General features: G+C 38.8%; 1 protein-coding gene across 3 annotated transcripts in view; it reads left to right on the top strand.

Moving 5' to 3' along the window:
* Positions 1-24,711, top strand: part of REV1 (REV1 DNA directed polymerase) — a 41,505-nt gene that overhangs the window by 15,335 nt on the left and 1,459 nt on the right. For 2 of the 3 annotated variants that reach the window (XM_083437603.1, XM_083437602.1), the window contains exons 7-22: positions 1,189-1,296; positions 2,225-2,338; positions 10,638-10,761; positions 11,760-11,888; positions 12,832-12,986; positions 14,092-14,211; positions 14,968-15,188; positions 16,119-16,291; positions 17,606-17,708; positions 18,222-18,387; positions 18,611-18,801; positions 20,595-20,828; positions 21,356-21,467; positions 21,585-21,799; positions 21,978-22,128; positions 23,758-23,860. In XM_083437603.1, coding sequence (XP_083293729.1) covers positions 1,189-1,296; positions 2,225-2,338; positions 10,638-10,761; positions 11,760-11,888; positions 12,832-12,986; positions 14,092-14,211; positions 14,968-15,188; positions 16,119-16,291; positions 17,606-17,708; positions 18,222-18,387; positions 18,611-18,801; positions 20,595-20,828; positions 21,356-21,467; positions 21,585-21,799; positions 21,978-22,128; positions 23,758-23,860 — 2,419 coding nt within the window. The remainder of the gene's footprint in view (positions 1-1,188; positions 1,297-2,224; positions 2,339-10,637; positions 10,762-11,759; positions 11,889-12,831; positions 12,987-14,091; positions 14,212-14,967; positions 15,189-16,118; positions 16,292-17,605; positions 17,709-18,221; positions 18,388-18,610; positions 18,802-20,594; positions 20,829-21,355; positions 21,468-21,584; positions 21,800-21,977; positions 22,129-23,757; positions 23,861-24,711) is intronic. The other variant, XM_083437604.1, reaches the window with a different exon arrangement.

Raw genomic sequence — 24,711 nt, 5'->3', positions numbered from 1 at the left:
TTGCCTGCATTTCACTGTTAATGCAGAGTGTATGTATCAAATTCACTTGTCAGGAGGGGAAATGGCTAAGGGCTCATCCAGACTTCCTTTGTGTTGTGCTTTTCGAGGCAGAGGTCCACACTTTAAAAGTCTTATGTCTGAGTAGTTTTGTTTGTTTTGATCCCATTGCTTTCACCTGGAAATCCTGTGTTTTATAGCTGAATTGGAGCAAATGGCAATTCACATCATTTCCTCCGATTCAGTGGTAAAATGCAGAATTTACTGGGGGAAATGCCAGGACAAAAAAACCCCAAAACACTCGGATATGGAGCTTTAAAACCTGTGTTACTAGGAGACAGGACAAAAGGAAATCTGGATGAGCCCTTAGTAGAGCTTCTTTATAAATCTGTTGCTTGGAATGTTAGGCTTTGTAGGGAATACCATGTTATACTAGGGTGTTGGAGGATAAAATATATATCATTAGGTTTCTAATTTGAAAATAACATCTCACTGTATTCACACTTCTGTTGCAATACAAATGATTAAGAATGTGTATAAACTGTCTACTATTATTGCTACTCTTTTGGCCAGTATTGGAAATGTGCACCGTACTTAGTACGAGTTAGGAAAATGGACAACTAGGCAGGGTGCTGGTAGCTTTTAGCCCATGATTGCTGGCATGTGCTGTGGTGGCATATTTAATTACATTGAGAAAGAAGAGCAATAATGTTAATCAGTTCTTCCAGATTTGGTCTGAAAATGTCAAGCGCTAGGAAAAGCCGGTAGTATAGAGCAGTAGTTACAAAGTTATTGTGGCCAAGTATTTGAGTAGATGTGTACAACAAACTCCTGAAATTGTATTGATTGTAGTGAAGAACAATATATGCAACAATGAAATGGTACCTTTGGGAACTTATAGCATTCTACATGTTTTAAGGACAGTTAAATGGTTGCAACTTTGTCATGCTGGCCACATGACCTGGAAGCTCTCTGCGGACAAACGCCGGCTCCCTCAGCCAGTAAAGTGAGATGAGCGCACAACCCCAGAGTCGGTCACGACTGGACCTAATGGTCAGGGGTACCTTTAAAAAAAAAAAATGGTTGCAAACAAAGAGTGGGGTGGTAAATTCTAGATTAATAGGAGCATAATAGGAATAAAAAAATTGTTCAGTGTGGTTTAAACTTTCCATTTGCATACCATTATAATAGATTATACAGCCACCTTGAGCTCAACCAAGCATCAAAGCTGTATAATGCATGTGGATATGGACTGCTTCTTTGTATCAGTGGGTATCCGAGATAGACCTGATCTAAAAGGTTAGTATTCATTCCTCTTTGCACTTTGCAGCTTTTTATATACCAGGTGGAAATGTACTGTTAAATGCACACCTGTTGGCATGAGTAAACTTTTAAACAGAAAACCTACATATTGGTGGTACTGTACTTGCAAATATCTCTAGATTTGTCATTCATTTATCTGCATCCATGGAACACAGTGAAGAGTTCTCCTTTCCTCCTAGCAGTTAAAGAAGAGATCACATGTCTGTAGTGCTGGGGTTGCCAATTCAGAACCTGTGGTGGTAGTGGTTGTCTTGATTCCAGCAAAACCTTTAAGCCTCGCATCCCCTCTTCTCTCTCCATCATGAGGCAGTGAGAGTGTGTGCCTTCGTGTCCCTATAAAAGTACATAGAACTGGAGGAGGAAGTTGTAAGAGTGATGTTCTTTCCCACTTCATCTTTCAGCTATGTATGCTTTTCAGGATTGGTACCTGAGCAGTTGAATAAGAAGTGGAGTGACTGAAAAGATAAGGAGGAAAAGCTATCGGAGGGTTTGAGGGAAAGAAAAAGGAGCAGCTAGGAGGAGACAGGGAGGGAGAAAGTTGTGTGCTGCTTTTGAGAGAGAGAATGGAAAAGAAATTAAGAAAGAGAAGGCACATACATTTAATTGCACACACATGCAAAATCGGATCCAGTAAAAAACATCCTCCTGAAATTGAATAATCATTTCACAACTACTGTCAAATCAGATTACATCTGTCTTTATAGACTGAACCAAAAAGTTGTGGATTCAGCCCTGTTCAGCACTGCCATAGCACAAAAATGTGTGTCCTAACTTTTACAGACTACTCTCAAAATCACTATCCTGTGTGTAGAACTTGTGTTACTAAGTAATTTGCAGTAGTGCTCATAGATCTTTTACAAAAAGTGCAGTGCAATTTGACTTACAACTGTATTATGTTTCACAGGCAAACCGGTTGCTGTTACGAGTAACAGAGGATCAGGAAAATCACTGCTTCGTCCTGGTGCAAATCCCCAGCTGGAATGGCAATATTATCAGAATAAATTGAATGGCAAAGCAGGTACAAAACTGCAATTTGTTGAAATTGCAAAATAAATAAATAAGTATCATAGGATCGTCACTTATAACAATCCAAAGTTAGTTCTGTAGTGCTGTGGTGGTATCTTGCTAGTTAAAATAACTTTATATAAATTTAGCTGAAAATACCTGGCATTGCCTGGAAATTCCGAGAAACAAAAAACAGAGGTGTATAAATGGATAGTGTAATTTGTTAATTTTAGGGCTCTGCACAGCCCCAACCTAACCCAAGGAACACCTGACCCTGATCTGGTCCTGATACTTAATTAGGTTTTTAATAAACCTTATACAATCAAGAGAGGGATGTGGGACAGAGACTCTGTGTATTCTTTCTCTCTCCTTATGACTGTGCTGCAGAGTTCAGGCCTACTGGGTGCTGCTTCACCAATGCGTTCCCTGAGTGAAATGTGCTAATGAAGCAGATCCCTGCAACCAGCAGGACTGCATCTTTGGTATGCAATTCCTGCAGTGTGATTGCATGTGCCAGGCCTGTTTTGCCTCCCCATTCTGCCATCCCCCCCCCTCCACACATTATGGCCCGCTGTCAGTGTTGGCTCTGTGTGGTTTGGGTCCTAGCTGATCCCCCCTGCTGCCGCCACTACCTACAATGTCTCCGCCTCCCAGTGATCTGCCAGTGGTTCCTGCAGTATAGGAAGCAGCTTCCTAAGCTTGACTCACCTTGGCCAGATTTATTCCTGCATCAGCCGTTGCCATCTCCATTGGGGCCATAACCAGTGATGAGAGACTGGCTGACCCCCCCACCACTGGCCCAACATTCAGGGAGGTAGCCACTTATTCTGTCCTCCTGCTCCCAGTTCCTGGAGCTCGGTCTCCTCTTCCTGCCTTCCAAACCTTTGTAGTCTCAGCCACTCCATTTTCAGTCCTGTTGGTGTTTGCTTCCCCAGCATGCTCCCTGCATGTAACATGCTGGCAAAGCAGACCACTGTAGCTAGCAAGTTTGTACCCCCCTCCCATCATCTTGTTTCAAACAATGTCCAGCATCCAAACATAGACCAAAAATAGCTCCTCCATTTTGGGAACCGTCATGCCAAATTTGGGTGGCAATCTTTCAAGAGGCATCTGAATGCATAGAGAACAGACAGGTAGACGAACCTTTTTCCAAAATATATAATAGATGGGGCAAAAAAATTTGGAATACTATGTACAGTTTGGATTGCCCCATCTAAACAAAGAATGTATTACAACTGGCGAAGGAGCAGCGAAGATGAACAAAGGAATGTGACCAATGCAAATGGAACTTTTTAGTTTTAAGACTGCAGTGGGGAAAAGGGAAGAAAAACTTTAATGGTGTGAAGGGATAGAAAGGTTTTTCTCCCTCGTTATATTAGGACTCGGGTCACTCAGTGAAATAGACTGGCAGTAGATGTAGCACAGGCAAGTACCTAACTTTATAAATTTATTTATGGACATTGTTGGCCAAAGATATTGTGGTAGTTAACAGAGGATTAGATGAATTCCTGCATGATGGGTCTGTCATTGGCTTTTAACTAGGACAGATAAATGTTTCTAGGCAGAATACCAGGTTTTAGGGGCAAATGGTTGGGGATAATTGTAGTCTTCCATGCTGGAAGAATGGGGCTGACTATGTTGAAAACAGGATGCTGGATTAGATGGATCTGATCTAGCATGGCTGCTATTATTTTTCCGAGCCACGTTGTCCGAATACTGTTTTTCCTCCTCCTTTTGTTGGATCATACTTCTATAATCCCAAGGAAGCCACAATTTTCCCTAAACTTTTAGTAAGTCTTGAGCAGTTTGCTTTTTTAACTTGGGGCCCCCTTGCCCCTCCTGACTGAATTTTTAAAAAGAGCTGTAGCAGGGCTGCGTAGGAAGCAAAATATGGAGTTGCAGGTGCAGCTGCTGCTGCTGCTGCTGCCTTGTCTCTTTCCCTCTTTTTTCAGATTGGTCTCCCTATGAACCTAGAGACATTGTGCATAGAGAAAGAAAGGAGGAGGGTGGGGTAGCTGTAGCCCTGGGGCTTTGCTTACCTCTGAAACTCCTTAGAAAATATAAATAAGAAGGACTCCACTGCTGCCTAGTAAGGTCAAGGAACAAAAAAGTTACATTGAGTTTTGTTTTTAATGGGTGTTTGTACATATGTGTTAGGCATTTTTGTTTGGAGAGTGTTTTGCCTGCTTTTTGATATCTGCTTCTTGTTTTAGTGTGTATATGTGATTACTATTCTTTTTCTTTGTATGGAAGGGATATGCGTAGCTGGGGTGTATGTTGTGCCTGTGGATATTTGTTTGTGTTATGCAGTGTTGCTCTGAACACCACTAGCTTTCCTGCTGTGAAGTTGATATTTTTTTTCTTCTTTTTTTGTAAATAAATTTTATTGGTTTTACAATTTCAACTTCAACAATTATTTTCCATCAAGTAAAATTAAAGATACAAAATATCCAACATAAAAAAAAAAGTGAAATAAAAGTAAAGAGAAGCAAAGAAAGAGAAAGGGGAAAAAAAGATCTTTTTGGAGGTTCTCTTTAACCTCCTGACTTCCCTCCATTTCCTTTCTGGTTCATTCACCTTTTCTGCATAATTTACATAAACCTCTTTTTCTTCTCCTTATTGTTTTATCCTAAATGCATGCCATCAAATTTTGCTATTTCAGTTTAAATTTCCTTCCATAAATTTTATCTCAACTTAACTACTTGCAAATGTTTAGTCAAAGCCTGCTAGTGTTTCTACTTGTTTACAATATTTTTATACATATACAATAAATGCTTCCCATTCTTTTTTAAATTTCTCATTGTCATTGTCTCTGATCTTTTCCGTAAGTTTTGCCATTTCTGCATAGTCCATCATTTTCATTTGCCATTCTTCTATTGTTGGTATCTTGTCTTCCTTCCACCCTTGAGATATGTAGGATCTGGGCTGCTGCTGTTGCATACATAAACAGTTTCTGAAGTTGATATTTTTTCTGGTGATCATGCCAGTTTCTCAGATTTCCAAATTTAGCCCCAGCAGAAAATGGTTGAGGGTGCCTGATTTAAGTGGGCTGTAATCCTTTAGTCAAGAATAGATATTGTTAGATATGGTTTCCTGAATTTTGTTTTGCAATGTTGCTTTATTCCTAGATTGTCTTGTCCAGTGCAAGACATCTAAGATCTTCCAGTTCTTTAATACATTGAAAGGTACTTTAAAAAAGCCCTGATTCTAAAGTATCATGTAGCATAGCTGTTTTAATAGTGCATTGGTAGTGCATTCCACAGTGAAATGTTAGCACAGGATACTGGCAATAAAATGTATGTTCATTTATCCTATTTATTTCCTGCTTTACAGCTAAGATTGGTTTCTCACTTAATGATAAAAATCCATCCCAAACATAGTGTAAATTATTAATCCTAAATTGGTATGTATGTATTTCTTTTGGCCTCTGATAGCATGCCTCGGGTTACAGACCTGGTTTTGCCCCCAAAGGGAGGAGGCAAAATGAGATTGAGGTGGTCCTGGAGCCTAGCTGATCTAACAGATGGGACAACTCACAAATGCAGCCCTTCTGTTCATCTGCTGATGGGCCGCAGGAGTCTGATACAATGTGTCACTACATATGTCACATTTGTTCCAGTATTGTGTCCTTTAGATACTCAAACAGACATTCCTAAGTATTTTTCAATGTAAATACTTTAATTACAACCAGCATCAGTAGCACTGTGTCAAGTCAGAATTACTTCTAGATTTAGCTTCTGCTATTGGAGATCAGATAGATAACCATATTGAGATTTGTCATAAATACTACGGATTGTGGAGTGGAAAGTAGAGTGGAAAGTAAGGTAATGGGAAGAGCTACAGTTATAGAAGTTGTTCTGCTTTCATGTTTTTCACATATTTTCAGAATATTCAGAGATAATATTTTCCATTCATAGTACTGTGCCATAGTACTAGCTTCCTTGACAGTCCATTTAGGGCTGATAAATGGGATAAAACACCTCAATAAAACAAGGGCATTCATATAGCTATAGTTTGTCAATGCATAGTATATTGACAACACAAGATGCAATCTTTTAACACTTGTTGTAAATAACACTAAAAGAGTGTGCTTACTTTAAACATTTTAGGCATATGTGGAAATGTAGTAGAATTTACACTCAAGTTTTTAAGTTACTTTGTTCTTCTGTATCCTTAACATGCACAATAAATAGCATGAGAGAGGCTTCTAGTGTTTATATGAAAAACGATTATTAAAGTTTGATTTGTACCTCTGTGGGAACTTTAGAGACTTGTGTGGACCTTCAAGCTACTCTTGCTCTCTAAGATTGGATAGTTTCTCCGCCCTCTGGTGGCATTATAGTACCTTTATAGAGTCTGCTGCTGTTGTTGTTGTTGTTGTCGTCGTCATAGTTTACTGTGATGTATGTAAGAGCAATTATTATACTGTACTCTGGTTTCTGATACAACATGGTGTAGTTGCTACTGTGCCATAACAAAAACCCTAGTCTCCTATGCATCCCCATTTTTCCTTTTCTTTACCCATCTTGCTGACAAGAATGAGTTTAGTCACGTGAGCCACAGAACTTGCTTTGTCTTAATAATGCAGGAACACTGCAGCAGTGTACATCTTGCTATAGCAGAATTCACTGTGATGAGGATTGAAGGTGCCATTCTTACCATTATGCCTATCACTTCTTGGACCTTGCGTTGTGTTGTCTTGCAATGCATGCTGATTTAAGTTTTACAAATTCATACAAGGCTTCGCTTTCCAAGAATGTTGGGATAAAAACAGTGCAGAGTGCCTTTCCATTGCATGGTGGAGAATAGAACCAGGCTTCTCAAATCACTCCCATTATTCCTTACCTTGGCAAAAGTATGCATCTTGACATAACCCACATGGTTTTTTAAACTTTGTTGGTAGGTAATTAGATTTTTATATTTGTGCATATTTTGAATTTTTGTATTTCTCAGTGATTTTTCTACTTTCATTTTTCAGTAGTATGTTGACCTGTGGGTAATTTGATAAACAAATGCAATGAGCAGCATGCTGACTCTTCAAGAGTTATTTCCTATATAAATAATTTTAATCTAATGTTTTATTTAAAAGCGGCACATAGGTTTTTAAAAATACAGAAAAAATACATGTACTTTCCCATAGGAATGATCATGGAAATGTCTGCTATATATAAATTATCCCATATGATAGGTATTGAAACATAATAAAAGCTTTGGATGTGTGTGTATAAATTATTTTTTAACCTACTGGTAAATTCTGTTCTTGTAATCCATGCACAAACTCTAAATAACACCCATCTATGATTTGGAACAAATTCTAATCTCAGTTTATTACATATTTCTAACCATGTCATTTGTTCATACCTCCCATTCTCCATGCTGTGTTCTGCTCTTGGCTTATCAATGATCCCTGAGACAGTTACTTTAAGGATCTGTGAATGTTAGTTTGACAAGAAATAGGTGCTTTTTCAACATCAGCCCCATCTTTTACAAAGTTCCTGTTCGTTGAAGGTTCCTGCTTTTATTGTCATTCTTACTGGACAAACGTTTCCAAGCAGTTGAATCTTGGGCCTCTTAAAAACCAGTCTTTAATTTTATCCATCCACAATTGTGTTGCTTTGATTTGCTATCATTCTTGTTCTGTATCTCCTTGAGAGCAGGTAATGATTGTTCTATTTATAGAACATATCTGACCCAAAGAGATAGGGAAATCAGCACACAGAGCCAATGGGTTAGGTTCCTTTCCTCATCTCAACATATGAATATTTTTAGCCTTCCTTTCCCTAAATCCCAGTTTCTTCAATTTTCATTCTAAAGAGCAACAATTTTTTTATCATCACGTGAGATACAGATTTATTCTCAGCGATTTCTTTTTCACAGACTTGGGTCCTGGCCTCTGATTTCTCCATCCGTTGCTCCACATTCACCATGCGCCTGTCTAGTTTTCCAACTTTTGATGAGAGGTTCTCTACCTTGCATTCCAGTGAGGACAATGTGTCTTGCATTGCCCTGAATTTACATGAAGTGACCATCAGCTTAAGGGGGGATCTACTCTGCTGCACTGTGGAGAAGCCCATCGAACTCATGAAGATAGACAAGATGATGACCTCTCATGCCAGGGCGGAAGAGCAAATGGACTAAAGACATTGTTCTTGTTTGGGGCATAATTTGCTCTAATTTGCAGTTGCAGATATGTTGGGTAACTTGAATGAGCCCATCAATACAACAATGCTAAACTGTCAAGATCGTAGCCTATTCATGTTCTGTCTCTCACATCTTTCATCCTCTACATTCTTTGCCCTGTAAAGACTACATCATAATTCATTTCAAACTCAGATTGTGGCACAATTCAGCAGTAATGAAGAATGCACCAGTTTGGAGAAATAACTCTTAATGTTCAATGTAGTAGACTGCAGAAACGAAAGCCAAATCCAAGTTACTTACCTCTTCTTTCAAAGTAAGCATTAGTGTATTAGGGTAGGTCTCTAGCTGTACTTTGTGATCTCTGTGTACAACAGAGACTTAGCATGTTCTTGTACACTGTAACTCATTCCCGTATGTTTTGCTCATAGTTAGTACGTGGTTAGTTTGTTAGGGGCATTTCTTTAACATAAATCTGCCTGGCTCGGACTTAAAAGCTTGTCTCTTGTTTGGTAATCTCAAATGGCCATATATTTTGGACAAATAATGAGCAAAAGAAATTCTAGACGTAGAGGGAGGTTGTTGACCATCAAAGGAGAGAAGCTTGTAGGGTTTTTTTCTGTTTAAATAGTGTACTTGAATGAACTACATATTGCATATGTTATTCCCATTTTCTTTTTATTTGTACTGCTTTAATAACAGGTAACTATTTTCAGACAAGGAATAGTCATTGCATTGAATTTAAGTATCTCTGTAAATATGTTTAAAGGATTAGACAAGATGGGTAGGAGAAAATCTTATTTTATAGCAAAGTTAAAAGGAGATTTCATAGATGAAGTGTAACTTCGGTCATAAAATGTTCCATATTTGCTATGTTTAAATCCAAACTTTAACAAGTTCACATAGCTGCTTTTCCCTTTGTAACTGTGGTAGCACTTTTCGAATTCCCCGCAGAATAAATTTGTAGGAAATGAGTTCTTTGAGAAGTGCAGTAAGTGTACATGTGTGCATGGCTCTCTTTCTACCCTGAAAAAAAGTTGCCACTCTGCAGGGTTGGTTGAGGAGCCAAGCATAAGTTGTATGCTTTCACAAGGGCCTTTCTACTTGGATTTCACCAAGATCAGCATGGAAAGGAGAAACATTTAGATAGAACCCTCATAAGTAATAACAGCAAGGCGTTGCTGAGGGACATTTTTGCTTTAGAAAATCTTCTCATAAGATTTTCACAATTGTAGCTCATGAAATCAATTTGTAGACCAAAACCAAAGACTTCCATTTTGGGCTCTACATTCCAATCTTCTTTCTGTTTGGGTCGTTAGCTTACACCTTTGTGTGGGAATTTTTTTTTTGGGGGGGGGAACGCTAATGTGAATTTATGTGAAGTGAAACTTGAATTGTTACTATTTTTAGTTATCACTCTGGAATGCAGACATAAAATCTTTAGATTGCTAGATAATAACAATTGGAAATCTATTTTAATAAATTATCAAATCCATATTAGGGCAATACTTTTATTTGGCTGACGAAAGTCTCACAAAATAGCGTGAAAGCTTTTGAGTACTTCAGAACTCTTTATTAGGCTGGATGATAAACTCCACATTTTGGGTTTGGGGTGGGGGAAGCAAGAGAAGAAAAAACAAATGAGTTGATGTTGAAGGCATGTTGCCTGCATACAATCAGTCTCAAGATGAAATTGGGAAGGAGACAGCAGACATTCAAATAAAACTGTTTGTGTGCTATGCAGGTATCAGGTTTCTCAAAGGCCTCCCGAGAACAAGAAGGTTTAATAATGGCTAGTCCCTCATCTGGAACCACAACAACTGGCGGTTACCCAAGTTTGTTTCCATACATAGGCTCCTTACCAGGTAGAAAACAGAAATGGAAAGAAACTAGGCAGTCTGTATGTTGGCAACACAGTCGCACCCTTCCCACCTTAGTGCTTAGTCTACCATATAGTCTGTTGAAGAGTTATGAAAAACTCAAAAGCTTAAACACAATTTTGTGGTATTTTGGTAATAAAGGTAATTCCTTAATATGCATTGTGGTTATTAATTTTTGTAGGCCAACACTGCTACCCTTACTTTAATAAAATAACTTTAAATATTGTATTAACTTCTTATGAAAGTAATTTATTTTTAACCATTAACTACAATATAGCTAAAATATTTCTCAAGCAGGAGCAAGTGAACTGGACTCACCAGATGAAGATAATCCAGAGTCTACGCAAGTGAATGGAATTGACTTGGAAATCTCTGTGCCATCAATGGCTGAAATTGCATCTTGCAGTTATGAAGCCAGGTAAGAGGAAACTATTTCCTGTTAGTGAGTTGTGAATTGCAGCTTTTCCTTTCATTTTCCTATGTAGATGTCCACCTCACATGTTCAGGACAAGAGAAGAAAGAGGATGAGAGAACAACTCTCATGCTACAGCTCTTCAAAGAGCATATGTATCCTCATTCCCTCGCTAAAATGCCCTTCCCCAAGGCAGACAATTATTTTCCTGGGTTTTCATTTTCAAGTTGCTCCCTAAAACATACTTGTTCACTGTGATTTATCTCTATGGAACCTGCCCTGCTTTTCAGTAACTCTGAAGTTATACATGTGGGGTTAGGCTCCAGCTAGTGCACCAAGTTAGTTGAATAGCAGGGGTTTGTGCCTGTGCCTCACTTCTGTCCCTGGATGATAGTTTGTCAAATGGAATGTCATTGCCACCTAGCATCCAAAGGTGGGGAATGCACACAAAGTCTAGGAAGTAAGCATTCCCTTGAAGACCTTAACTCCAATTTATTTCCTGTCTTCAGCCAAGGCAATTTTCCTCAGTCTTAGTTTCTGTTTTTGTCCCTGATCTCCAAAAATACATCTTAATTGCCTGGCTGGAGAATAGCGAGAGGAGTGTGTGTGTATGTGTAAAGAAGCCTACTGTAAAAGAAGCAAAATTTCCATTTGTTGCACCACACTCTTCTGCTTCTAAATTGTATGGTGTATTGTGCTGACCAGACCACTGTGAGATTTGGTTCCAGGCTAGTTGCCAGAAGCATTGTACATTCCTTATATAAAGTCAATGTGGAAAAAAGTCAAGTTCTAACTCGTGACAGTAAATGGTCTGATACATTGTTGTTAGGATTTCACCACCATTATCAGCAATTTCTTGGGCATCTGGTCTCACATTTGCATACATTGACTTTTGTAATGTATCAGTAATCTGCTTCTTTGAGGAACAGTGAAAAATTCCAAATCCGTAGTTGTTTTAACTTTATAGACTGTTGACATTAAACCAATATTATGGTTCTTTTTAGGCAAGTTGGTATAAAGAATGGAATGTTCTTTGGACAAGCAAGACGATTGTGTCCAAATCTTCATGCTGTGCCCTATGACTTTCAGGCATACAAAGAAGTTGCACAAAGCATGTATGAAACCCTGGCAAGGTAAAACAAATATTGGGAAATTAATTATTTTTCTTTTTGATGTGGTTTCAGATGCTCCTGCAGACATTTCATTAACATGTCTTTCTGTTTTAATTTAAGAGAAATCTGTGAGTTTGCCTTTAGACTGTTACTTGTAATGCTGCATGCTTTGGAAACAAAACCTTCAATGGGGGGGATTCTTTAGAGGTTGCACACCAGAGTATTTTTAAAATAGGATTTTCAAGACCAGTTTGATTCGGCATTGGCTGACCAGGTAAAGAATTCCCGGTGGATTTGGAGAACCTGGTTCATATTTGAATGTTATATTAAAAAATAGTGTTTACCTGGAATTCTAAGAGCTAAACTTAGACCCGGCTTGATACCTCATTTCTTATTTAGTTGTTTGGCCCATTCACCTTAAAAATGTAGTGTTTGAAGCTACTTCACACACTAAAAACTGAGTGTGGGTGAGGTGAGGTGAACTTTCTCCCCTTCCCATGAGGTGGAGAGAAGTTCATAATATGGCAGGGTACCAGGAAGTTAAGGGTGGATGGTTCAGTTCCCCACATTTGCTTTCCCCTTTTGGGTAAAAAGAAGAACTCATTTCCCCACTTGTTTATCTGAGCAGAGGCATCGTGTTTCCATCTCATCTAGACTGGTCCTAATGCATCATATTTTCTGTTGATGTACCCTTTAAATATTACTGTGAGTTAATGAAACGATGGTGTCAAATGCTTGGAAGAAGACTTGGAATAAGACTATAGTAAAACTTCTCGAGCTCACACTGTACTAACAAGAATTTAGTCCTAAGAAGGAAAGTAGTATTACCTATGAATTTTCTAGTGCACAGTTATATATTTAGGTTCCACAGAACTAGAAGATAAGACAGTTGGGGAGATTTTATTTGTCCCGTGTTTGGTGAACTGTTGCTGCTGTTTCACTTCCTTTTACTTTGTGTTGATAGCTATACTCATAACATTGAAGCAGTCAGTTGTGATGAAGCACTAGTTGACATCACTGAAATTGTTGCAGAAACCAGATTGACAGCAGAAGAATTAGCAAGTGTTATCCGTTCTGAAATAAAAGCCAAGACCAAGTGTCCTGCTTCCATTGGAATAGGTTAGTTCATGATTTATACTAAAAAAAAAAATCTAAATAATGTTAAGATGGGTTTAAATGTCAACTTAATACAAATGTGCATTTATTACAAATGTTTGCCTGGGCTTTAGATGAGGGTTAATCCAGCTATATTGATGTATTAAGCTAATCTACTGATTTGTAATGTATTTTGTCCTTACTTTATGAATGTAATTTTATTGCTGGTTTTATCTTGTTCATCACCATAATATTTTTCTTAATATTGACATTATAGAAACTTCTGCAGATAAAATAATGACATTATCATTAATGCACACCTTAATATACACACATCCTTATCACTTTTCACATCCTACATTGAATGTATGGATGGATACAGCAGAATCATTTCCCTGCTTCAGGCCTTCCATGCTCTCAGCTTGACATGCTTGTGGATCCTGTACCCTGGATTCAGAACACTGGAAAACCAGACGGACACTTGGATGTCACTAGTGGAGTTGGAGTACAGAATTCCATTCATCCCTCCCCATGCAACCACCTCCACATTTTAGTGCAGAACATTCATAAGAACATAAGAATCATCTTGGATTAGACCAAATGCACTTGTAGTCCAGCATCCTGCTCTCACAGTGGCCAATCAGATGCTTATGGGAAGTCCGCATATGGGACCTGAATGCAACAGCAATCTCCCTACTTGTGAATCCCATCAACTGGTATTCAGAGGCATGCTGCCTCTGGCACTGGGGGTAGCAATAGCTGTCATGGCTAGTATCCATTTATAGTACTATCCTCCATGAATTTGTCTAAACCTCTTTTAAAGCCGCCCAAGTACCGCTACATTATGTGGTAGCAAATTCTATAGGCAAACCATGTGCAGTGTGAAGAAAGGCTCTCATTTACCAAAGGAAATTGCATAGCTCGTGTTTATAGCAAAAAACAACAACATCACATGTGACCTGGCTGGTGCTGTAACTGCCTTCCTGTGCTCACAAGCCTGAGGGCATAAATCGTGAGATCCACCTTCCTCCTCCTCTTCTCCGGGATGGTGATGTACCAAAGTGCAAATTAATATTTTTAAGAACAATTTGGATTTATTCAGCTATATTCTATTATGTCATTTTTTTAGGTTCAAACATTTTGCTGGCTAGAATGGCAACGCGCCGAGCAAAGCCAGATGGACAATATCACTTAAAGCCAGAAGAAGTGGATGATTTTATCAGAAGCCAGCTTACTAGCTATCTTCCAGGTAAATTTATGTTAGTATAATCACTCCCAGTTTTGTATAATGACTCAGTCATAGTTCTCTCAGCTCCCCTCCCAAGACTCTGCCCTGTGGAACACAACTCTGAAAGTGATTATCCCTTACTAAATTGCTATAAGCATTTGATTTATGATCATGCTGGGTGAGAAATGCATACAACACTCTCCAAAGCTTGAGAGTGGCTGTGGCTTAAAACATTTTCATTTTGAGCTATTTATCTCTTATAAAATGTACAAGCAAGGCAAAAGAACACATTTATACCCTTTGAATATGTCAACATTCAGGTATGAGTATGAATTTTATTATTACGGTCACAGACTAGTTCCAGCTCACTTACAATATCAGGAAAATCATAAAACACAACAGGAATACATTGAATTGCAATTGGGTATAACAGAGACAATTCAGATATAGCGGCAGTTAAAAATATATATTAAATCTTGATCACTAAAATATAACCTAAAATTGTCATTTAAAACCTTAATCATTTTGGTACAACATTCAGGTGTTTTACAGTCTCTAGGGGTCTTTTTACTTAGAGCTCAGAATTATTTTAGATCCTGTAATATGTGGTGTTTCTAGTTGCTTGCTGAAATGTGAATGCCAGAATTTGGCATCACTGTTGCTTGTTGTACTAATAGTTTCTGGGCAGTCATAAATATTAATACACGTTGGTTTTCTTAAGTGAATTACATTTCCCAGTTGTAGACTTCAAAAGCAAAAATGTATTTATTTTTTCAGGAGTTGGTAGGACAATGGAATCCAAGTTGTCATCTTTGGGTATAAAAACTTGTGGAGATCTGCAGTGTGTCACAATGTCAAAGCTTCAGAAAGAATTTGGCCCCAAAACAGGACAAATGCTCTACAGATTCTGCCGTGGTTTGGATGATAGGCCGGTTCAAAGAGAGAAAGAGAGAAAATCTGTTTCAGCAGAGATAAACTATGGTATAAGATTTACCCAGGTAAAAAGAATCATAACTTTTGTGCAGTAATAAGTCAGTATCTTAAAATAACTTGTCTGTAATGCAGCTATTTAGCTGCATTTTTTCTATGTTTAATTCTTGTCCATAGCTCAGTGGTAGAGCATCTCCTTTGCATGCAGAAGGTCCCAGGTTCAAACCCCTGCTTCTTCAGCTATAGTTAGAAGAGATCCCTTTCTGAAATCCTGAAGCCCCACTGCCAATCATTGTTGATAATACTAAATGGACCAGTGGTCTGATAACCTCCCTGTGTTCCTAATGCTGCAGTGTGTGACCTTTAGCAGATAACATATTATTTCACTTGACCATAAGTAGTGTATAACAGTGGTTTTCAAATAATGTTTGGGATTTCTTGCATGACCATTAGAGAGTTCTTGTCAACAATAGCTGAGTACATTCACTGTAACGCGTAGCTGTAGGAGAAATGTTGGGTGTGTACTAAGGTGCACTCTTTGCTTATGCAGGGCTCTGGGCACATCTGCCAAATTTCACCCTCACCATATGTAAGGGTGTGTGCTCTGTTTAAGTTAATGCAGAAGGTAGGAAGTTTGAAAGCTTGTACAGTTGACCAAGTGAGCCAACCAATGAATATGTTTTATAAAAAATGAATGCAAGGGGTGGAATTCAGAGTCAGTGCTCTTCCATTCTGTCTATGCAAGCATTTCAGCCCGCCAGATGAAAATATCTCCCCTCTCCTGGGTACTTTTCTGGGAATTCTAGCAACACCTGCCCCAAGCCAATTTTGGGGCATGGGCGGAAAGCCCCATTGCACAAGCGGAAGTCTGTTGGCGCAGCTTGTTTTGTGAATCCTGTCTATGGTTTATAAATATTGTGGATTAATTCTGTCAGTACAACTTTCAGTATTAGACTATTCCCCCTTACTTTTTTACAACCCATTTTATCTATTTCTAGCCAAGAGAAGCAGAAGCTTTCCTTTTGAGTCTTTCAGAAGAGATCCAACGTAGATTGGAAGCTGCTGGTATGAAAGGCAAACGATTAACTCTCAAAATTATGGCCAGGAAAGCTGGGGCCCCAATAGAACCTGCAAAATTTGGAGGCCATGGAATCTGTGACAGTATTGCCAGGTAAACAATTTTTCAAATAATTGTAGACCTAGTTCTGTAAAGTAATGTGAACTTGAACATAATCTTTCTTGGTGTTATGTCCTAGACTTCTTAAGCAGGTAATTTTTCTTTCTTTTTTATATAGTGCATGAGAATCTAATCCATTTTACTGATCTGTTTCTGATTTGCTTCAGTGAATGGCATAACAGATGAACATTTTTGTGGGATATACAAGATGCCTTGTAAAAATTAAATTGCTAGTTAATTGTGGACAATAAACCGACTAAAACAACCTACTCTGCTGATCTTCTCTTTTGTCATGTTCTACAGCCTTTGCATGACAGAAGCCTATAAAACATTGTCATCATAGTATAAGCATTTAGGGGAAAACTGTAGTTCCCTATTCTGGTTACAAATATAAGCTTTATGCAGTTTTCTTACTTCTAAAAATGGTTCAATGACTTACATACTGGTTTCCCTTCAGCCAGCAAGTATGGTACATAGGGTTTAGGCTCTTTGGACTAAAGAACACATTCTGAATTTTCAGAGAATGCTGAGAGCTCCAGTCAAAAAAGGCTGCCATGGAGGCATGACATGACAAAAATGGCTGCTGTGGAAGGGGGCATAACATAAAATTAGAGTACAATCATTGCTAATTTTCTGCCCATAATCTCATGCTTAACATGAGGACTTAACTGTGCCCTGCTGCTCCCAATTGTGAAGATAGTTTTTTAAAGGCACAAGAGCCCTCTTTTCCCCAATGCCAATCCTAAACCAAAGCATAGGTTGCCATCCTTTACCTACTTCTTGGGAGCAAGCCCATTAAACATAAAGAGTCTTACTTCTGAAGTAGACATGTATATTAGTACTACTGTATGCTGTAAGTTAACTATACAGTGAATTCTTAATAAATTCCTGGACATCAGCAGAAGGCATATCTAAGTTTCTTTGCAAACGTTTAACAATATAAAAACGTAAAACAAAACAGTAACGTCATACAAAATTAAAAACACGTTCAAAAAGAAATTAAAAACAAATGAAACACTGTTTGGAGAAGTATTTACTCTTGCCTATGTTGAATCTCCTGCCATTGGATGCTTTAGAGTTCTTTTTCTCTTCCACTCGTAATAGTAGAACTCTATAATTGCACAGTCCACACCATGCATAAGTTTATAAAATCTCTATCATATTCCCCTTACCTTTGTTTCCCATGGTTGATAGATCATTAGCAAGTAGTATTTGCAGGCATTCTGATTCTGAAGTAGTGTATAGCTATTGCAAGTAGTAGCCATTGATCAATAACTTAATGCATTTTAAAATGTGTGTTCTTTGTAGGACTGTGACTCTCAATCATGCAACAAATAGTGCCAAAGTGATTGGTAAAGAAATGTTGAACATGTTCCACACGATGAAGTTGAATATTTCTGATATGAGAGGGGTAAGTGTTAAATCACTGAAATTGCCAAGCTCCTACACACACACACACACACACACACAATTCTGCAAAAGTATTTACTATTATTTAAGCTCAATTTTTCTATTAAGGTTACAGTATAAGCAGGGTGATAAAATTACAAATCAACGTCATTGAAAACAGATCAGGTTAGTACTTGGGTTTGAATTAAAATGTGACTTTAAGTGTTTGAGAGACTGGACAGGGACAGTCCAAATATTTTTATTTAAATGGGGATATCCACTCTTGAGTTAAATCACAAAGACTTCTAGAAAATAACCTGTTTTGAAAGGCCAATATCTCCATTTTTAGATTTCGTTGAGCTTATTATACTTATGTTTGGTTCTTCTTGGTCAGAAAGCTATTGTGTACACTGCTTACTTATTATATTATAAGAATTTAAATATTCTCCTATAAATAATGTTTAAAATATTAACTACATTATTTGTTGAAAATGGTTTCTTTTTATAAACAATGTGCCCTTTTGTTTCTTTTTAGGTTGGAATTCAAGTACATCAGTTAGTTCCAGCTAATAAAACAACTTCAGCTGTTTCCTCTCACTCATCAGTACATTCTGGATTTTTACCTGGTGGAGCTAATTCCATCATTGATCTTCTGCAAGTCCCAAAAGGAATAAAGAACTCAGAACAGCAGCACAAGGAAGGTCAGTAAATGGAAATTGTGCTTCCTTTCTCCTGGCTTCTTATTGACTATGTTACACATTTTTGTTTGTAAACATTTTTTCTTATTGATAACTTCTTTGTATTTCATTAATAACTTTTAATTTTGCAATAATAGAAAGTAAAACAGAGTAGTCAGGCTCCTTTAATTGTATGTGCTAGGTATTTCTGAACAGTTAAACTTTTGTCTTTTTTCTGCATTCATAGTATTTGTGGCTGCTGTGGATGTTGAAATATCTTCCACATCAAAAGCATGTACAATGCCAGCGTCTCTGACATCTAATGCCAATCGTGTTGCCAACAAATCTGAGCCTGTAGTCAGTCTGAATGGTTTGCACACGCCTATCAGTATAAAATCAAGACTTAATTTAAGTATTGAGGTACCATCACCTTCCCAGGTAAAATTTTCTTTCTGGTAAGAACAATGTAAAGAAAGCTCTGACGTTTTTCTTGCTCTTTCTTAATACAAAGCAAATAACGGATAAGATCCATATTTTTATTCTGTTCCCACCCAGTGTGTGATACTTTTCATGAGTCTTTGGAATTCCTCAATCAATAAAAGTGAACACATTACTACATTTAAAATGCAGGCCCATACATATCTACTTGGAAGTAAACATTTTTAAAGGTTAATGGGATTTACTACCATTCAAAAGAATATAGAATTGTACCCGTTAGCATTTCTGTTGGGCAGAATGGTTTTGAACTAGAGTTAATATTGCATTTTTAAGGGGGAATCTAGTGGCTGAGTTTTGCTTCATGCTTGATAGTAATCTGATCAAAACACGGCTCTGTTTTGGGAAAACTATGGGATCATAGGAGCTTTGATGCATACTGGGTGGGACTGACAGAGCTCAACCTTTTGGAGAGAATGATCAGACATGACCTATATTGAGAGATCCTTAGAATTTGGGGGGGGGGGCTGTTTTTCACAGATTATTAGAAAGAAAGGTTGAACAGTACCTCCTTCATACTGCAAAATGTGTATTGCTAAGTTAGGGGAACAGCTAGTTTTCCCCAGTGTAGTTTCCCCAGTGTAGTTGAAATCTGTAGGGAAGCTTATGATATATTAAACTTGTGGAGAAGCTTTTTTTTTTCTTCAAACGATACCGTAATAATTTCATAATCATTATCTTTTGGATTAAATCTGGCCCAGTTTGGACAATCATAGCTTAATAAGCTGGGATATAAAAGATCCGCTTGTGCACACATGCAGCGCCTTTGTTTCTCCCTTTGCAGCTTTCCTGAATGCAGTTAGTCACTAATTAGCCACGGGTTCCTGTTTTGTCTGAACCAGGCTATCATTGCTATTGGCTTTGAAAAAGTCGGGATCCTAAAACATGGTTTAAGTTGGTTTAGGATCCTGATTTGGGAAACTATGGTCAAACACTTTCTGGCTTAATTGCAGCTTGTGCAAACGGAGGAATGAAGGGGCTATGTCTAAATTGGTTAATTTAACATTTTGTTTTCATTTACATGGAAAATATATTGTAACAATGACAAAACATTAATTTAAAAGTATGGTATTTAAAATCCTGCAAGAGAACATATGCAAAACACATGTTCTTGGATGGATTTGTTTGCAGTAGTTTGCAGTTGTTAATGGCTGCTGTATGGGTTTCTGCTGTGCAGATAGCTTTTTGGTCACTAGCATATGAGAGACTTAACCTTTAAGCTGTCCCTAAGTCTTGGCTGTATCAGCACAACAGTGCATAGAATGTGTGTGGTATAGCTACACCTAGGCATTGATTGTATGAACAATATGCTAGTGTAGAATGCTTCATGGGAAGTGATCCATAAATGAAATATGCATCCCATACAAGCTCTTTCATTTATTTTGATTAGAACACAAATAACTGGTACAGGAGAAGAAACAGCTTCTTCCGTTATTCCTTTTGTATCTGTGTTATTAAGCAAGCACAAAATAATACAGTGGTACCTCTACTTGCATTCACCTCTGGTTACATATCCTTCGGGATACGTACGTAGCAAACCTGGAAGTATTTTTCTGGGTTTCGCCCCGCGCGCATGTGCAGAAGCAGCCTCTCCAGTTGCGAATTCCTCGGGATGCGACCGGAGCTCTGAAACGGATCTCTTTCGCAACCGGAGGTATCTCCCTCTCCTCCTTGCAGATGTGTGTGGTTAAAAGTCATTTCTTCTGAAACTGAAAGATGAACGTTTTTTTCCATAGCTGGATCAGTCTGTTTTGGAAGCACTCCCACCTGATCTTCGAGATCAGATAGAGCAAATGTATTCTCTTCAGCAAGCAGAGACGTGCGATAGTAGCAAGAAGGAGCCTGTGAATGGATACAATACTAGTTTTCCTCCACAGCCTGTTGGGGCAGTTCTCTTACAAATACCAGATGTCAAAGAACCAAGCAATGATACCGGAATAAATGTAATAGCACTGCCAGCATTTTCACAGGTGAATGACAGTATGTGTTTGATAACACACTAGTAGACCTTTGCATTTAGTAATAAAGTATTTGCTCAGGGGAGGGGGGTTATAGATTTCTAGTTTCCCTGCTCTGAAGAAATCTGTACTGTCTAAAGTTACAAACAGCACAGTGCTTTTTATAATTTAGACTGATGATTTATTATAAACATTGAGTATTACAGTGGTACCTCGTGTTACGTAGCGTCCCCCTTAACGAATGCTATGGGTTACACGCTCCACTAACCCGGAAGTAGATGCCCCTTGTTGCGACCTTTGCCCCAGGATGCAAGCGGAAGTCACGCTCTGGTGGCGCTGCAGCAGCGGGAGGTGCCATTAGTGAAAGCGCGCCTCATGTTACGAGCGGTTTCCTGTTACAAACGGACCTCCAGAACGGACTAAGTACATAACAAGAGGTACCACGGTAATCCATTTCATAAATGAGACAAAAGTCAGAAATGTAAACATCAATGTTATACACCATTGGTATAACCACAGGTGGATGTTTCCTTGCTTAGGTGGACCCTGAAGTTTTTGCTGCACTACCATCAGAGTTGCAGGAAGAGCTGAGACAGGCATATGATCAAAGACAGAAACCTATAGGGGCAGTTTTCCAGCAAAGTACCGCTGGTAAGTCTGTAGTAGAACTTTGTCAAATAATGTTCACTGTAATGGAAATAACTGGGTGAGGATCATCTCTTTAGTCATTATGTGCTCAATAACTCTCACTCCTTTTATTCCCATTAGCAAAGAATCCTTTGCCGAACTTGAAGCCTGTTACGAAAAACAAGAAAAGAAGTAGGAAAAAAAACCAGGTCAGCCCAGTAAAAAAGAACCACAGTCCTTTAAAAAACAAGCTCTTTGGGAGTCCTGCAAAAAGTATGGCAATTTCTGTTGGGAGCCCACAAAAATTAATAGATGACTTCTTGAAGCAGGAAGGAGGAACCACTGACAACTCTCAGGTAACTTTATCACAAATAAATACAGCGTTCAAATATTTTTAAGCTAATGTTTTATTGTTTGCTTGTCTTGTCGTGAGGTTTTTAGTGCTTGAGCTGCTTTTTTAAGGTTTGGAGTTGGGAATACAGAAGAAGAAAATCCACATGTGCAGTACTACTTGTGTATTTTGTTCATAAACAGGTGGAATTGGCACAAACCACAGCAAATACTTCTACCCCATCCGTTTCACAGCCACTATTGCATGGTGCTACTAAGGCCCCTAATCTAGCTGGAGCTGTTGAATTCAATGATGTAAAAGCCTTACTCAAAGAATGGATTACAACCATAGCAGGTAAGCTTGTAGTTATTTCATTGAATTGTGTTTTTATGGAAATATTTACAATGAGAGAAATAGAATTATCATTTGAAAGTCTGAACTGGAAGGCTTTGTCTCTCTACTGGATACCACTAATTGCCATTTGACAGACATCACTGCATATTAGGGACCCCTATTTCTTTCCTTTCAAATACAGTGATACCTCGGTTTTTGAATGTCTCCATTGACAAACATTTCAGTTTTTGAACACTGTAAACCTGGAAGTAAATGCTTCGGTTTTTGAACACGCATGCCTTGGAAGTCGAACATGCCACGCGGCTTCCTTATTGTTTTCCGTATTGAGTTTTCGGTTTTTGAACATTTCAGAACTCAAACGGTCTTCTGGAACGGATTACGTTCGAAAACCAAGGTACCACTGTATAATTTTATTTCCATCATCTTACTGGTGAAAAGTAAGTAATACTTTAGAAGAAGAAGAAGAAGAGTTTGGATTTGATATCCCGCCTTTCACTCCCTTTAAGGAGTCTCAAAGCGGCTAACATTCTCCTTTCCCTTCCTCCCCCACAACAAACACTCTGTGAGGTGAGTGGGGCTGAGAGACTTCAGAGAAGTGTGACTGGCCCAAGGTCACCCAGCAGCTGCATGTGGAGGAGCGGAGACGCGAACCCGGTTCCCCAGATTACGAGCAGTAATAAGCATGTGCAGCCTTATTCTCTTTGTTGCTTGGCAAAAGATGGGCTCTCACGTAACTCTTCTGTAGTGTTCCAAGGGCATTCACATTTCTGAAAGCATCATTTGGGCCATGGCATCTCCCAAAACCTTGGTTTCAAATTGCGTAATGATCAGATATTACAGACCTGAGATGGTTACTGTTTGTAGGAAGCAGTGGCTCCGCAAGTGTCTGATAAATCCTACAGTCATCAACAGCTCAAGATTAATAATAGGTGAAATTTTCCATATTGATCTGTGGATAAAGGCAGTTTGTCAGAAGTACAGGTGCAGTCTTAATGCCGTGTTCACGCCAAAAGCCAGACAGTTCATGGTCTAAAGATGAATTTGTCTGAGGATTGAAGGTTTCACTGAACAACCTTCACCAAGAAGGGAAAGGTAGAGACAGAACTTTACTTGGCTAAGGAATCTTCATACAAGGGCTTTAGTTGCAGCAGCAGCAGCCACTGCCAAATAATAGCAGATTATAAATGTGTGCATCACACTACCCTTCCTGACTGAAAGCACATTTATTCCTGACCACATCTACTCAAAGGCAAGTCCTGTTGAATTAATCGGTGCTTACTCCTGGGTATGTGGGGTTAGGGTTGTATTTAATAGCCCTATGTGAACACACTAGACCCCATGCATTGACTAAAGGAAAAGGAACTACCAGTTGTTATTCAGATGAGCTCCAGGGAGGGGAAGATCATCCTGGCCTGAACTGGATGGCATCCCTCAAATAGCTCACTTTGTCCTAGCTGGAAAATTTACCTCCCTTTTCTTACTTTTTACCCCCACTTCCCTTACTTTGTGGGTCTTTTGTAGTACGTAAGGCTAGTGGCAGAACCTGTGTGTCTCTCTCTTATTATTGTGAGCCACAGTACCACAAGCAAGGTAAAAATGCATTAAATTTTTGTCCATTTCATTTCACAGATCCCATGGAGGAAGACATCCTACAAGTTGTGAAGTACTGTACTGATTTGATAGAAGAAAAGGATTTAGAAAAGTTGGATCTGGTCATCAAATATATGAAAAGGTAGCTTAATTTTGGGTCTTACCAATTCACATTTTGTTATAGAACTTTCTTTATCCATCTAAAAAGACAATTATGAAAGCTTGATGGGGGGGGGGAGTGTTAATTCTCATTCTACTCATTCTGTTCATTTTCCCAACTAAAGGTTTTTCCATGTGCTTATTGGGTTTTTTGTTGCAAGGAATTTGGGCATTTGTTCTCAGTGTAGCATTTGTTTGTGGCTATTGAGTTTTCCAGTGTCACGCTGCCATGGTACATATGTTCATCAGAACATCAGCAATGCCATGTCCTTTGTGAACTTTTTGCCTTAAGTTTGAGTTGTAAACAGACAAATACTTCTGACACTCACTAAAAATGCCATTGAAACTAGTTCTTCTCCCCTCCCCCCCAGCATTTTGAAAGCAGCCATCTGTAGCAAAAGGAGGTTCAGAGGGTTCCCAGTTGGCACCAGCTGAGTTGGGGCACTGCTGCACTGCAGTGGCAAAGGAAGTGCACTCATACGTTCTTGTATAGGCTTGCCATTTAGTGCTTCTTTCTGCAGCAAGAAAGATTTCCATCTGCCAACCCATCATGGCTGATTCCCATTGGGACTGGGAAGGTAGGGACCCCAACAGTAGGTGGATCTAGAATCACTGACAGGCAGAACTATAGCCAATGACAGGTGGAGCCAGGTAATGTTTGTCCCCATAGCTCTTGCCCTGCATGGGCAACACTGAGACTGAGGAGGAAGCCAATAGGCAGTGCTGCCCTATGGACTAGTAAGAAAGAAGGCAAGCAGGTGGGGGGTGGCTGAGGGCAGACTGAGGTTGGCTGGGTCATTCCCCAGTAGCCGTAATGAACCACCCTCCACTGTT

The sequence above is a fragment of the Podarcis tiliguerta genome, assembly GCF_965153285.1.
Source record: "Podarcis tiliguerta genome assembly, chromosome: 4".
Taxonomy (NCBI): Eukaryota; Metazoa; Chordata; class Lepidosauria; order Squamata; family Lacertidae; genus Podarcis; species Podarcis tiliguerta.
The sequence above is the reverse complement of the archived record's forward strand: the minus strand, read 5'-3'. Positions and strand labels throughout refer to the sequence as shown.